General features: G+C 31.6%; 1 protein-coding gene and 1 pseudogene across 1 annotated transcript in view; one reads left to right on the top strand and one right to left on the bottom strand.

The window, feature by feature from the left end:
* Nucleotides 1-16,676, top strand: part of DTWD2 (DTW domain containing 2) — a 95,793-nt gene that overhangs the window by 14,453 nt on the left and 64,664 nt on the right. The window contains exons 2-4 of the mRNA XM_025047771.1: nt 5,163-5,265; nt 9,150-9,244; nt 11,435-11,627. Of these exons, the coding sequence (XP_024903539.1) occupies nt 5,163-5,265; nt 9,150-9,244; nt 11,435-11,627 (391 nt within the window). The remainder of the gene's footprint in view (nt 1-5,162; nt 5,266-9,149; nt 9,245-11,434; nt 11,628-16,676) is intronic.
* Nucleotides 2,467-2,587, bottom strand: LOC112480980 (annotated as a pseudogene).

The raw sequence follows: 16,676 nt of genomic DNA, 5'->3' as shown, positions 1-16,676 counted from the left end.
GTGACAGATTATTCTTGTACTGTACCATTCACTTCAGAAGCCAGTTAATCTTAGTCTGACAGGAAGCCTACATATTTATTCATATAATCCTTAATAAGAAAAGAAGAAAAAACTTATAACATTCCCTGAGGGAAATTATTTGAAAGTTCCATATATATATTTTAAGAACATAATTAATATTAATTTGGTTGTATAGATTTTAAAGAAGATAAACCCCAGTGATGGAAAACAGTATTTATCATACATTTGCAGTGCATCTTGAATGTGGACAAGGGAAAAATCTCAGCTCTTACTTTGACATTCTGTTATATATTAGCTGAAAAATATAGTCATAAATGATAATATTTTTATAACATTTGCCTGTGACTCAGTAGTTATCCCGAGAGCTTTCTGGGTGCTTTGTTACTAGTTTTATGAAAGAGGAAATTGAAAACCTGTTATGGGCTCAAGATCACGTAGCAAGACAATGACACATTGTCAGTGACATATCTTAATAGTCATACCCAATTGACCTATACCCAATTGACTAGTTGATATTTTTTCAGATACTAATTTCTCTTCTTTAGATCTATATAAATTCAAGAAGTAGTTTAATTTTTGCTTAAAAATGAATGTTTATTATTTATAAATAATAAGTTATCTGATATTTTTTCCCCCTGTCAACCTTAATAGTTCATATAAAGTAAGGAACTTTTAAGAAATTCTTTCTGGCACAGCGAGCATAAATAAGCTCCATGAGAGCAGGAACCTTCGTTTTATTGTCTCAAGTGCCTAATGTCTGGCACATAGTTAGGTATACAGTAAATATTTGCATAGAACTTTACTGAATTTATAAACAGTTTAATTCATTATCGATTTGAAATATTTAAGTATTTAAGTGTTAAGTTTGGATGTAGGGAGATTTTTTGTTCTTTGGAGAAAGATTTTAGTATGAGGAGAGCATTTACTGTGAACCTATCCACTAGTTTGGTAAGGTGGTTTGACATTTGGACAGCTAGTTACCAGTGCAGTGCATGCTGACCATTGTGGAGAAGGAAAGTATGAAAAAATTGCTATTAAAGTAACAAGTGCTAATTCATATTGTAAACTAACTTGCTAAATATAAATTTGATCAATTGGAATGCAAAATACTTTAAAGAACTATGGTTTTATTAGTTTGAGGGAATTATAATTTGACATAGGTTAATAAAGGAGATGTGCTTTAAAATAAATAGGTAATGATGTTTTATGTGCATGTCAAAGCATAAGCCAAAACAATTAGTTTTAGCTTGAGTCACAGTTACAGTTTTTACACATAAAGTGCTTAGCTGCTTTTTTAATTAAATATTTTCACCTCTTATTTGCTGTCACTTACTGGAATGATTACAAATTATAACAAAGAAATATGTGAGATTCTGAATTTCATTTATAATAGAAACTAATTGCTTGAGTATTAGAGAGGAAGTGGAGATCAATATTTGATATGTAAGAAAATGAAGGAATGAGATAAGAAATTACTTAGGAGGAAAAAGACATTTAGGTATTTCTTCTTGTATTCAACAGTATTTATTGATAGCTTACTGTGCTAGAGGCTGGGATATAAAAGTGAAAAAAGTAGACAAAGTTCTAGACCTTATGTAGCTTACATTGTAGGTAGGAAACCCACTTTCAAATAGCAAAATATGTCAAATAGTGATAAAATGCCTCTAATTAGGTTGAACATTCTTTTTCCATGGCATTTTACATTTTTCAAAATAACTATTAAGATACAATTCACATAGCATGACATTCATCCTTTTAAAATGTATAATTTAGAGGTTTTTGTTATATTGAATTGTGCAAACATCACCAATATTCTAATGGTTTTAGCAGGGTTCTCTTTGTCTCTTTTCTAGATCTTTTTCTTAAAAATGACTTCTTTTGGTATTGTGTCCTGCCTATTAAGCTCCACTAATTACCAGCTGATTGTTCTGTGTTTTGATACTGTGCCCCAAGGCATAAATTGTTCATAGGTCTGATATTAAATTTTGGTAGGGATAATTTTTGAAGTCAAAACAAGCCTCTTTAAGGATTGTTCTAACTGCTGGTAGGCTCTTCTTAACTGTCTTTTTCTCTGGTTCTTTCTGATGAACTAGATGACCCATGATTTAGCTTGTTGTTCTTAATTAAATTAAGAGGAGTTATTGTTTTTGAGGGCACCCTTAGGCTTGAACTTCCTCACATTATGTTTCAGATAGTTACTTTGGGGAGAGCTTCAGAGCTCTCTTTTCTTATACTTTGCCTCTTCTTCAGGATAAACTCTTTGAGCCACTGTTCTAGGCACAGGCTGGGGCAGTTGCCGCTAGCTTGCTTTTTCTTTTTCTTTTTTTTCCTTTAAAATTTTTATTTTATTTATTTATTTATTTTAGGCGAGGCAACCCTTGGTCGACCTCACAGATTGCAAAGACCCGGTCAGTTTACAATCCTTTATTTTTTAAAAATTTTTTACACCTACAGCAGGTGGTCTTCCTAGGTGGTCTCCTCCATCCAGGTACTAACCAGGCCTGACCTTGCTTAGCTTCCGAGATCGGATAGGATCGGGCTTGTTCAGGGTAGCATGGCTGTAGACTAGCTTGCTTTTTCTGGTGTCCTATCACTGAACTGGGGTGAGGGCATTTGGGACCCCAGTATATCAGCCTATTGCGATGTGATGAAGCTTTTGTTTTATAGATGGAGGCTAAGGGAGCCTCTGCTTTTTGTTTTATAGGTGGGATAAGGGAGCCTCTGCTTTCTTAGCCACACTACCAGGAATTTAGCCTCTTTATCTTGAAGTTGGAGAGATCGAGAAATGCTGATGACCTACTTTTCTCTGTGGCATACAGTAAGCCTTGATTAAGAGTTGAGAGAGACTTCCATTCCCTAGGCCACACCTACCTGCAGGGGAGCTTCTGTCAACCTGAGTTGGGGCAAGCTAGGAAATGGGCTATGGCTCAAATGCCACAAACTGTCCCAATACCAAATTTTAGTAGATTTTGTTGAATAATGTTTCTTTATTTGGATATGCCCTTAGGACAATTTTCAGAGACTTTAAATGGTTGTTTTTTTAAATAGTTTTGTCAGTTTTGCTTGTTTCACTGTAGAGTGGATCTGTGAAGCAGCTTTTCCTATCATCCTGGAAGTGCAATTCTCCAAATTACTTAATTCTGAATATTCCTAAGGTTCAAAGGTGTCTTTCCAGTAAGAAAATTACCATCCTAGGTAACTGAGGGTTCCCCCTCCCCAGATGAACAGATAGTTTGGTCATACATGAAACTCAGAGCTAGCAGTATTCAGAGCAGTTCTTTGCACTATCCTGTCATACTAAGGACTTTTATGATCACTACATATGTTGTGAGCTAAAGATATTATTTTCAGGGTTTACTTACCTAGTTTTCTGCTACCCACAGAAGTCTGCAGCTTCCACTCAGCTTGTTTCCTTTGTCAAATTTTGCAGTTCTTTGGTTCTGTTGACATGTGGCTATTTCTTGCTTAGTGCATTGATTTTTTTTTTTTGCCTTCTTTTATATTCTTAGAATCATGCAATTTATAGATATTAAAGTCTAAATTCTGAATTTTTTTAAATGTCTTCATCTGATCTTAAATTACGTTTTATAAAAATAATTTTACTGACATCTGATCATGCATTTCAGTCATATACAGAGTTTCATATTAAAAAAAGGCCAAAACTTAAAATTTTAGAATTTGAGTGTACCTCATCCTCCTTATTATACTGAATGAGGAATCCTTTCCAATTTCAGCCCATGATCTCTTTGTCAGTACATCTCGTTCCATCAATCAGTGTGTGCTCTTCTCTGTTTACTTGTATTTATTCCTCTTGTGACCAATGAATGACTCTCCCTAACACTCCTGAGAGGGAGTCCAGTGTAGGGCAGCGTAATGTCACCGAATCATTTCAGATGTCACTGGAAAATGAGTGCGTTGGTTTTCTTTGGGTCAGTCATTTGCTCTAGGTTTGGTGGAGGAGAGGGGAGTGGAGTCATGTTGTACAACACATTTCTACCTCTTCCTAAGATGTTATCTAGTGAATTTCTTCAGCAGAAGCATAGATTTGATAGTTTCTTGCAGAGTGAGGTGGTAAATATAATTGAACCAATTTACTCACTCCATGGTTTATTTATATAAGCATTTCTTACCTCAGGCTATAACTGCATATGTAAAATTGAAGGACTTGATAGCAGTCAGTTTTGTAGTAGTAAGTATGCTGTTGGGAATTCCCTTTAATGTAACATTCACTTGTATACCATTGTAATGGCATATAACGTTTGCCTGTAATAGTGACCTGTTGTGAAAATTTACTCCCATATATACTATATCTGGCTGCTTGATAAATTTCCTGTTACAAATACACATATCAAATATAGGATTTAACGGTAAAGTTCAGGACATACAAGAAACTGGTCATTGGTTGCCTCTAGGGAAAAGAGTGCCCTACGTTGGAGTACTGAGATGGGAAGTATACCTTTTTATTCCGTCTGAATTTTGTAATGAACATAAGTGTTACTGGAACAATAGTAAAACACTGAAAAGGAAGTAAAACAAAAACAACAGTAAACAATAACAAAAGGGAAAAAGGCAGATACTCTGTGGATAAGGCAGATACTCTGTGGATATAATTCTAGCCAAATATAATTTGATGGCCCCTATTTGGGTTTCTTCTCTCAATTGGTAAGCTCTCCATATTGCTCGATGGCTAGGTTTGATTAGAACTCTCTTCTAGGTGGCAATTATATTCTAATATTTTATCATTATCTTGTTTCCTTCAGCTTCGGAGGATTTTACAAAAGTTGCCCGGTTTCTCTTTGACATAAGATATGTTCTTGATTTGGAATGCAAGTTAGTAGGAGTGTTGCTTGCTTCATGAATAAAAAGATCATGGTGGTGACTTATGAGTATTCTTCCACTAAAGATAACTAAGACAAGATTATTTGCGATACTTTGATCTACATAGATGGTAAAGAATTTACTTGAATCTTTTTCCAAATTCTCATATGTAAAGTCTGAGTGATTAAATTCATACTTGGTGTTTCATTTGAAAAGAATGCAGCTTTAGCAAATCTCTTTATATAATGATGTTGGATTATGTTCAAGTTTTAGGTTATTGTCATATCATTATATTTTAAACATTTACAGACATTCTTTTTCTTTCTGCTCTTTAGCCGACCTCAGAAAGTGTGTTTGTGTCCATTTCTACCAGTGTATCCTCTACATGTCTCTACCCACTTGTACATAATTCAGCATCCAGCAGAGGTGAGTAAAATTTTTGTAAAGTACACAATTTCAAACGGAATATTAGTATACAAGAGGAAACACATAGATGAACATACTCATCCCTCTCAGCTCTTTAGCATTTCTGAAAATAAATTGATGGTAAATGCTTTCTCTTTTACATAATATATGATAGTATAGTATCATATGCTTTGGAGAGACATAAAAACTATATTATTTCATAAAATGGTGTTATTTCATAAAAAACTGTGTTGTTGAATAGTGTAGAAATTTATAACTCCAACAATTTGTCTGAAGAAAAACTGAGATTTTTGTGAGTAAAGAACTAAGAAATCATTGCTTTTAAAATTTTAATTATAGCTTACGTTCATTAATGTCTTGTTAAAACAGAAGTAGCTCAGTATTTTAGTGTTATAAAATGAATATATAAATTTTTTTTGTCTTTTAAATGAATAGAACAAATATGTATATTTTATAGTATATATGTTGTATAGAAAGAGTTTTTAATTAATACTGTCCTATATTAGTGACAGTTACGCATGTGTAGGTATGTATGTGTGTTTATAACTCTTGATTTAGTAATGAAGAGGGGAGTGAAGGAAGTCATAGAGAACCACAAATTATAATTAAAACAGAACTAGTCAGTGCATAGTACAAAATGGGTTCAGTGTAAACTGAAGTTAAAACTATTCCAGCATTTAGGCACTTAGGACATCTTAGATTGAATGAGGTTTTTGAAGAAAGACTAATTTTTTTTAAACTTTCTGAAGCCTATACCGCTTGAAGACTTCAACAAAGATGTAAAAGGTATTAATCTGTTTTTCTTCTTTTTCAAATGATGAAACACTTATTATTTTATTACAAATTGTTAACTATTTCATTTGTTGGGCACTCTTTCTTTTCAATGTTAACAACAACATGCTTTGGTCAGGATTATGACAGTTTGGTCACTAGCATTATTCTATTGCATTTAAACTGACAACACTGTGCAGCTCAGATTTGCATAAAATGATAGTTTACTGGCCATAACAGTTTTGTCTAAAACTCAACTTTGGATGGTGAATGCTCTTTTCATTTTGTGGTATACATGGCATGGTGCCTTTTTTTTTATTGTGTGCCTCCAGACATAAGATAGCTTTTAAAATATAGGTGTTTCATTTGATTTTTGGCAGTTTTAATGTCAAATCCTTCCTTTCTTCCATTCATCCATCCATGGTTAATTCACAATTTAGGTGATCAGTTTATAATAGTGTATGATACAGTTATATTTTATGTATATACAAGTATGTCCATTTTGTTTTTCCTTATCACCCAAGGAATTTTCCAATCTTAATCTAGCTCAGTAATACTGAGCTGCCTTGTTCTTAATCTCAGTACACTGTTTTCAATAACAGACTATGCTGATTTGATGACTGCCTCTAAAAAGTAATTGAGAACTATTTGGATAGGCTCTAGGAGGTGACTTTGGAAAAAGAAAACTTGATGGAATGGATGATGTGGTGGCGATATGATGGAACATTTCAAAGAGTAGTTATATGTATGTAGAAAATTCCTTAAAGATGAAAACAAACCAGTTATCTCAAAAATAACAAAAAACTTTACAAGGAAGGTTATGTTAAACAATATATATGTAGCCATTATGAGGTAAACACTGTTTATTGATTTAACTAAAAATATTAGAAGATGTGAGGGTAAGGAGTGATGTAAGAAAGCTGAATCCTCATTTATTATGAGAGGCTGTGTCTATAAAGTACAGTAGTTAAGAGTAAAGGCTCAGAAGCCAGATTGCTTGAGTTTAAATCCTTAATGGCTCTGTAAACTCTAACTCTGGGCAAGTTAAATTCTCTGTGCTTCACTTTCATCCTTAGTAAAATGGATATGATAAAAGGTACTTCTTTACTGGTTTATTGTGAATAGTAAATTTATCTGTCTACCTGCCTGCCTTTCCATCCATCCATCCATCCATCTATCCATCCATCCATCTATCATCTATCTAGAACATACTTTGAATTATGTACGTTTAAAGTTAGTTATTATGGTGATAATAAATGGTAGTTTGTAGACAGTATTTAAAATCGATAAATAGCAAAACACATATTTAGAAATACGAAAATAACTATCAAAAGATACAGATAAAAGAGTTAGAATGATTGCTTCTGATAAGTGGTATAGGAGGAAGTATCTGGGAACATCATACACTTTTGTGTAAAAAACAAAACAAAACATATATCCATGTGTTACTTTGATAAAAGTTTGGAAAGCTATTTAAGTATGTGTCAAAGTCTCATGGTGATGGTCAAGAAAGAAGAAAACAGTATGAAACATTGTAAAATGTCCTAAAACTCCTTTCTTACCTGTCTCCTCCTAGTCGCATTTATATATTAGCTGCTCCAAATCATTATTTTCAGGTTCTCTCAGTGCCTCAGCTTGCTGTATGTTCAAAGTTGAAATTTTAGCAAATTCTTACTCTTCTATTTTCTTTTCCAACTTTTCATTAGAAAGGTCAATTTAACTACTCTCAGCATCTTTAAATTTATTTTTTCCATATTATTTTAATCAACACTTCAGGGACTCAAAAGCAAAAGAAGTAAACACAGAAATATCCCTAAATAATGGTGTGTGTGTATGTGTTTGTGATGTTTGAATACTGTTAGTATAATTTTTTTCTGTTATAAACATAGTGTAATTATAAATTTATTTTTAATCTAGTAAGTTCATATGTAACATTATTGTTTTGTATATTAATTTGCTAAGGAACTGATACTTCTAAAGGAAAGTAATATTGATATTCATTAAAGACTTTGTCATTTTTCTGCAGACACAAAAAATAGTCAAATTATCACTATGAGTATATATATGAGCAGGATTATATAAATTGATAAAGATAACATTGGACTGTGTATAGGTAAACTGATTAGAGAGGGGCTCTATTACTTATTTGATCAAGAAAGACATTCCCAGCAGAGAAGAGCCAGGGTGAGCCCTGTAGACCAAAATAACCAAGAAAAATGTGAGGCTAATGCAGAATAGCTAATCACCTGGCTCTACTGAGATTAAGGATAGAATTCTTGTGACAATAAGAAAAGTCGTTTTTAGTGTTGGAAGATAGAGCATTGAAAAAACCACTTATGATAGTTAATGGAATTTACAGAAATGGTCACCAGATTTTTTCACTCTAAAGTTTTTATGTTTTTCCGTTTCCATGCTGTTTATTCTTTGGTAGTAAGGACGTAAATCCAGCCCACACTCAATGTCAGGAAGAGATTAAGCTCCATCTCCTGGAGTGAGGAGTATTTACATTTATTACTTGGAATTCTTCTATAGAGAAGATTTGTCTCTTCCTTCCCATTTATTTATTCAGTCATTTATTTATATCAATCTGGACTCTATATTTTATACTTTGGGTTATAATCCAAGTACTCTTACTTATTTTGTTGCTCAGGTTGTTCCAGTTTGGCCATTGGGAGCTCTTTAAGATTGACTTCTGTGTTCCTTTGATGTGTCCCATGTTTTGTTTTTTTGAACACTTCTTTGCTTTCCGGGCATAAAGATCTAGGCACTTTTCTTCAAGTTGACATACTACAAAATGTAATTACTATTGAAATAAAGAGTTGATTAGAATAAATGATTTCAATTTAATTAAACACAAATTTACTTTTTTCATAATCTTAACCATTATTTAATGTTATCTTATTTGATCTCTAAACCTCTAAACATACCCAAATAGGATAAAAATATACACTTGTATTATTTAATATTGATAAATTAGAGAAACTATAGTCTTTTTATTAAATTGTGTTCTGTAGTAAAATTTTATATAATGTTATAAATCAGATATTCATCATAAAGTTTTAAAAAGTATGTCTAATTAAAAGCCTACATTTTAATTATTTTTTTAATTAAAGGAAAACAAAGTGTTGCGGACAGTTCCTTTACTAACAGCATGCCTACCCCAGGACAAATGTAAAGTGAAAATTGGTCGTCGCTTCAGTGAAGAAAGGTAAATTAACTTTTAGGGCAATTTAAAATAATTTTCTTCTACATAGATCTTTAAAAATGGTTTCCTTCAACTTATTCATTAGACCTAGAACATGGTATATTGGAAGTGGTCAACACATTCAGTTTCTGCCTTCTCTCAAAATAATAAAAGACAAAGCAAAACAAAAAAAAACACCCTGCCCTCAAAACAGGCCAAAATGGAATAAACAAAGGAATGATAGCATTATCTGAATCCCATATTAATATATTATTGGGCCTAAAAGGTATATATATTTACTGTGTATTTCATTTTAGTCCAAGATGGTAGGGTGCTTGTAGTCGATTTAGTTCAGTTTTCTTTTCTTTTTTAATAATTACATATGTCGTACATTTATATAAATAAACATCTATCCATTTCTAGCCCATTAAGGCTTTCCTAAGGTAGTGACTAAAGAACTATATTTAGTATTCTAGTTATAGGCATCTCATATATATGTCTTCTCCTGTTGTATTCTTTTTGATGAGGTCTAGTGTTTTTATGTGCAGTGGCCCATTAGTTGATATCTTCACTGACAGTTCTGTGATATTCTTGGATCTTATTTCACATTAAGATCTTATTTCACCCATTTTCATAAAAATATATACTGTATATACATTTACATTTTCTACAAGTCTTTTCTTACCTTTGAAGCATATTTGTTGCTTTTCTGCCCATTCACAAAGTCTTCACAAATTACTTTGATTTTGTCTGCACAGTTAAATATATTTTTAGATGCAAAATTTAAATTCTTTTGAAAATATGGAAATTTATTTTTCAGTTCTCTTATGAACATTCTAGACCAGTACTAGCACCAAGCCTAGGGAAATGAGCAAACATTTTCCTTCCTTTATTATTTTAGCTTCCTTTATTATTTAGCTTCATATTATGAAAATAAAATCATGTTAGAGCTTTATATAATCTTTTTTATTTTCCTTCTCTGATGAAACTGTTGGCTAGGCACACTTTTCTCATATAGAATTTTATGTTTCAAATTTTGCATTACCTTGCCCTCTCAGAGGAGAGATTTGCTTAGCGTTTGGTGCTGCTGTTAGGAATTTTGCCATTTGGTTGAGGAATAGAAGTGAGATCCAGAGCTCTGCTCATGGGGAGCAGCCACATCATTTACACGGTGACCCTTTTTTCACACAGACGCTCTTTATTATGATAGTTTCTCTATAATTCTTGGGTGGATGCATATGTACAAGTGGATCCACTTGATCTGCCAGCTTGATCTAGGTTATTTTGTTGCAAAGTGATGAGCATCTGTGGTGATAGAAATGGAAACTATCTAGGTCATTCCTGATATTTGGCCATCTAACCCCATCCATGAATGTGCTTGGGGATGACAAGCTTGACACTTGCCAAATAGTCCACCCACTTTGAGTCTATTATATTAAGTAGTTTAGTTTTTTTGCCTGATATAGTCCTTACTCAGTAAATTATTATTCACTGATAGATTTTAAACTAAAGCTGATTATGATTATTAATTTAATATTAATCTTATAATTGAATGATTAAGCTAGGCTTTTGTTAGAGTATATGATGTAACCATGGGGTAATGATTACAAGACATTACTTTTAGTATCCTTTGTAAATGGAATTTAAATACTTACAGTTTTTTGCCTCTAGTATATAAGAAAACAATTGGGTTTTGCATATCAACCCTGTATCCATTGACTTTCTAAATTCATATGTTAGCTTTATAAATTGTTTTTTAGATTCTCTAGGACTTTCTGGGTAGGTAGCATTATCCAGTCGAATAGGGTCATTTATATATCTTCTTTTCTGATCTTTATGTATTTTATTTCTTTTTCTTGTCTTATTGCAATAATTGAGACCTTTAGTACATTGTGTATTAGGAGTGGTGAAAGCCAACGTCTCTGCCTTGATCCACATCTCAAGGAACATTGTTAAATATGATATTACCTGTACATTTTTGTAGATGCTATTTATTGGTTTGAAGAAGATGCCATTTATTGTTTTTAATTGATGCTTTAACTTGTCTCTTTCCCCCTCAAGGTTTTGTTTCCTGCAGATAGGGGCCATCTCATTTTATTACACCTCTAGTGCTGAAATGCTTTAACATGTATTTTTGAATGAAATTCACTAAGAGTAATAAAACTTTTTGTTCCCACACAAGCTAATAAAGATTTTTTTAAAAAATACTTTTAGAGATCCTGAACTTTCAACTGTTTGTCGGAAGTCTGGTACATTAATATTATATCCAGGGGATGAAGCTGCTAATTTAGAAGAATTTATATTAGATTCTCCTATATATCCTTCTACAATCATCATCATTGATGGTACATGGAGCCAGGCTAAGGACATTTTCTATAAGAATTCCTTGTTCAGACTGCCCAAACAGGTAAACTAATATTTTAACATAGTAGAATAAATACAAATGTATAATTATGTTGTATATGTTGTCTGTGAGGGGATACACATACATTTTATATATGAATTTGATGGTATTTACATATGTGAATGTATACATAGATGTGTATATGTTTATGTGTGTGTATGTGTTTGAGATATATGTATAGAAAATTTTAAATTTGTCTTTCTCAGTTCCCACTGTCAAACTTCACCATAGTTTCGACATTTTACTATATTAAGGGTTTCTCAGACATTTAATCAGAGAAGTCTAAGGATTAATTATTTCTATGAGTATTAATTTTTCATTAAGAAGTGTTATGTTTAAAAATTTTCATTTGGTAACTAAATTACCTTGTTTTTATTAGGAATGACTGAATTTTTATGAAATACTTTTTTGTGATTCATTATTATAACCATATGGTTTATCCTTCAATTTATTGATGTAATTAATGATGATGATACATTTCCTAGTACTAAACCATTCTTGTGTTCCTGGAATGAACTTGGTCATATTATCCTTTTGATATATTGCTGACGCTTATATTTTGTTTAGTGGTGTTGAATTATAATTTATATAATTTTTTTACTTTTAGTATCAGGCTTGGGTACTAAGATAATGTTAACTTCGCCAAATAAATAGGAAAGATTTTAACATTTTTCTATGGCCTGGAATAGTTTAAATAATATTAAAATTCCTTGCTCCTTAAAAATTAGATGGACTTCATTGGCAAAACCACCTGCCCCTGGTCTCTTTAAAAATGGTAACTTTTAAATCTTTCTTTCAGACTCTTTTAATGGACATTATTCAAGCTTTCTAATTCTGTTTGGTTCACTTTTTAAGAACTTTTAGTTTTTCTTGGGAATTATTTCTTTCCTCTGAGTTAAATTGATTGCTGTATACTTGGAAATATTTTTACATAATTACTTAAATTTCTTTTGAATGTGTCCTTTCTCCTTTTTAATCATACATAGACACACACATATATTTTTTTTTCCTGTGAACATACCACTCAATAGAAGTTTTTTTATTGTGCTTTTAATACTAATAGCCTTTAGATTATTTTAATGGCTATTATATTTTATTCTTATTTCATTAATTTGAGCTTGTATCTTGATCAATTTCTTTCACTTTTTTCAGCTTTCTTTTTCTGGTTTTGTAACATTCGTACTAAGTACTACCTTCCTTTGTTAAGATTTGTGAGTTTCTTCTTTAATAATAAAGGGAGAGAAGACTGCAGTATTTCTTAGTATAACTTTAATTATATCCCATAGTTTTGGGTTCCTGTGTTCTTATATCTATAGCATCGATATAATTTATAATTTGTTTTGATTTCTTTCTATCCATGGATTATTGAGTTCTTATAACATTTTTGGTCACTTTTATTTTTATTTCTGATTCTGTTAGATTGTGATAAAAGAACATTGCCTGTAATATTTTGAATAATTTTATGATTGTTTATGGATAAGTACCTGTTCTACGATGTAGAAAATTCACATTGTCTATTTGGCGAAGAAAGCGTTTACATTTTTTTAAAGTTTGTTATTTGCATTTTTCTGTATATTTTTATTTTTGGCATACTTGGGCTATTTGATGCCGCAAAAGGTATATTAAAAGCTTCTGTTTATGTATTTTTAATGAAGTTATCCCTGCATTTCCAATAGTTTTGTGTTGTATATTTATCTGCTTTGTTTTTTGGTGAATATAAGCCATGCACTTAGTGAAAAATAATAGTGAACCTTGATTCTGAAATTTAAAACTCAGTTCTTTGTAGTTTAATTCCCTTTGACTGAAATGCAGTCATGGTTTTCAGATGAGACTCAAATATGCAAAACAGCTCTAAAAAGTAGCTAATGTGTTGAGTGCTTTGAATGGGCGAGTCCCAATTCCAAGTGCTTTACATGTGTTAACTTATTTTAATCTTTCACAAATCCCATGAGGTAAGTCTTGTTATTATCTTAGATATGAGGAAACTGAGGCACAGAGATGTTAAATAGTTTGCTTTAGATCACTATTTCACAGCAGAGCTGAGATTTGAACCCATCTGGTTTAGAGCCAAAGCCTATGGTCTTAATCAAAATAAACCCGTTTCTAAAATGGAAAAATTTCATTTAGGATGTTTACATATAGTAGCTTCTGTAGGTTTATCTAACTTCTTAAATAATCCTTGTGTTACTTAAGAACCAGTCCATAAAAGACATGGATACCGTCAGATTGTGGTGCATTCCAGGTAAAATTTTATGTTCACATTGTATTTAAATATTGTCCAATATAAAAAAAAAAGTTTAACTAAAGTGTTATCTCTATAAAATATTTTAGTGTAAATATTTCTATTTTGTTTGGATATACTATGTTTGCATCTCTGATCTTTCATTTTATGTTATCTTCATGACTACCACAGAGATGAAGTACATAGTCACATTAAAAAGATTAAAAGGTATTTTAAAAAATATAATCACCCAAATTATTTTTCTCCTTTAAATTGAGTAGCAGATAGGAAAATAAATAAATTAAATAATTTCCCTAGTCCTTTTATGCCATACATTTTTTTCATCTTTTTTTTGTATTTCCAAATCAGAAGCAAATATAAGTGGATATTTGTTTAACCTTGAAATGGGTATCTTTCAACTATAAAATAAAAAAATGCTTAAAAAAACATCAGATAGGTTAGACTACATGGGGCAGGATAGCGCCATAAACTAAAGTGAAAAGGCAAATGTCTTTCTGGACAACTATGAATCAGATAAAGGCATAATAAGCTTAGAGTTCTTAGAAATGAATAAGGTAAAGTGAAAATCTGAATTAAAAAATGGACCATAGATATGAAAACAAAGTTCACAAAATACAAGTTAATGTAGTTATAAAAATCATCATTTACCCTTGTAATTTTATGTCAACAGATACTAAGTTATAAACATTTATGTTGAAATAGCTTCAAACTTACAGAAAGATTTCAAGAATAATATAATACACAGGTTCCTCAGATATCCTCAAGTGTTAATATTATGTCATTTGCATTATCAGTGTCTTTCTCTCCCTCTCTCTTTTTCTGCACTTTTTGAGAGTAAGGAATAGATATCAAAATTTTACTTTTTAAAATGGAAATTTTACTAGGTCTAGCCTTTCAGGATCTTCTTTTCCTAAATACTTTTTGCCTGAAGTTAAAAAATATATACATAGTAATTTAAAACCAAACAATTTATAAAAACTCATGTATATCTCGAGACAGTTTCATCTTCGTATACTTGGGAGGTACAGATAACCTTAGAAATAATTATAAGTATGGCTTTTAGAGTATCATACAATATCCAACCCAAGTATGAATATGGCTTGGTTAGATAAAATATGTTTCTAGAAGTCGTTGCAAAAAAAAACAATGAAATTTGTATATTTACTCCTTTTAAAAAGGTGTGTGTGTGTGTGTGTGTCTGTGTGTGTGTGTGTGTGTGTGTGTGTGTGAGTGTGTGTGAGAGAGAGAGAGAGAGAGAGATAAGTTAGGTCGAAAAGGATTGATTTTTATTTTGTTATTTATTTATTTTATTATTTTTATTTTTAAAAATTTATTTAAGTTAGTTTCAAGTATACAGTACATTGGTTAGATATCTATAGACATATCTTTAGACATCTATAAAATAATAAAATTATTGATAATTATAGTTTTGACTACCTTCTACAAAACTAAAAAGATTTGCTTATTTTTAATATCTTTTTGACTTTTTGAAAGATTTCCCATTTATATGTAATAATTTTTAGTTAATTAGTAACCCTATTCCTCAACTTTTCTAGAAAAAAGTTATTATATAATAGACTTTTCTAGAGACCTTGCTTTAATAAATGGATATAAATAAGTTATAAATAACATGCCTCTTTCATGTATAATGACAGAAATCCAACTCTATAACTCAAATGAAGAAAGTAGTATATAGTTCATGTAACTGAGAAGCTCAGAATGGATAGGAATAATTTCAGCCTTGGCTGGGTGTGGTTCTCCAGTAGCTCCCTGTTTTGGGGGTTTGCATCACTTTGTATTGATCTAATTTTCTCTTATGATTGGCCTTCCTCTTTGATACGAGAAGATGTCTGTAGGAAGCAGAGATTAGTCTCCTCTTGGTTTTATTTATCTTAGTAGAAAGATGATTTCTCCTTCCTAAAGTAGAATCCTGGATCATCTTATCGTTGGAGTTGGAGTGGATGGTGGTACCATTATTGACAGCAGAACCACGTGAATTAGGAAGTAATTCCTTAGAGGACATGGTCTATTGTTATCAGAAGGATGATTTAAAAGTATGGATGGCTATTTGCGGATGACATGATTCTCTATATAGAAAACCCTAAAGACTCCACAAGAACACTACTAGAAACAATAAGCAAATACAGTAAAGTTTCTGGATACAACATCAATGTTCAAAAATCCATAGTGTTCCTATACTCTAATAATGAAGTGTCAGAAAAAGTGGAAAAAATAATTCCTTTTGCAACAACAACAAAAAATACCTAGGAATAAAATTAACAAAACATGTGAAGGATCTACATAATGAAAACTATAAGACCCTATTAAAAGAAATTGAAGAAGATACAAAGAAATGGAAAGATATTCTGTGTTCTTGGATTGGAAGAATCAACATAGTTAAAATGACATATTACCTAAAGCATTATACAGATTTAATGCAATCCTCATCAAAATCCTACTGGCATTTTTTTAAAAAATGGAACAAAAAATCATCAGATTTGTATGGAAGCACAAAAAATCCCGAATTGTCAAAGCCGTCCCGAGAAAAAAGAACGAGGCTGGAGGCATCACTCTGCCCAACTTCAAATTATAGTGTAAAGCGACAGTAATCAAAATGGCATTGTATTGGCAGCAAAACAGACACACGGACCAGTGGAATAGAATCGAGAGTCCAAAAGTAAACCTATATTTATATGGGCAAATAATTTTCAACAAAAAAGCCAAAAACATACAGTAGAGAAAGGAAAGCCTCTTCAATAAATGGTGCTGGGAAAACTGGAAAGCCAACTGCAAAAGAATGAAACTAGACT

The sequence above is a fragment of the Pteropus alecto genome, unplaced genomic scaffold, assembly GCF_000325575.1.
Source record: "Pteropus alecto unplaced genomic scaffold, ASM32557v1 scaffold20, whole genome shotgun sequence".
NCBI classification, from domain to species: Eukaryota; Metazoa; Chordata; class Mammalia; order Chiroptera; family Pteropodidae; genus Pteropus; species Pteropus alecto.
Note: the sequence above shows the minus strand (reverse complement) of the source record. Positions and strands in the feature narration are given on the sequence as shown.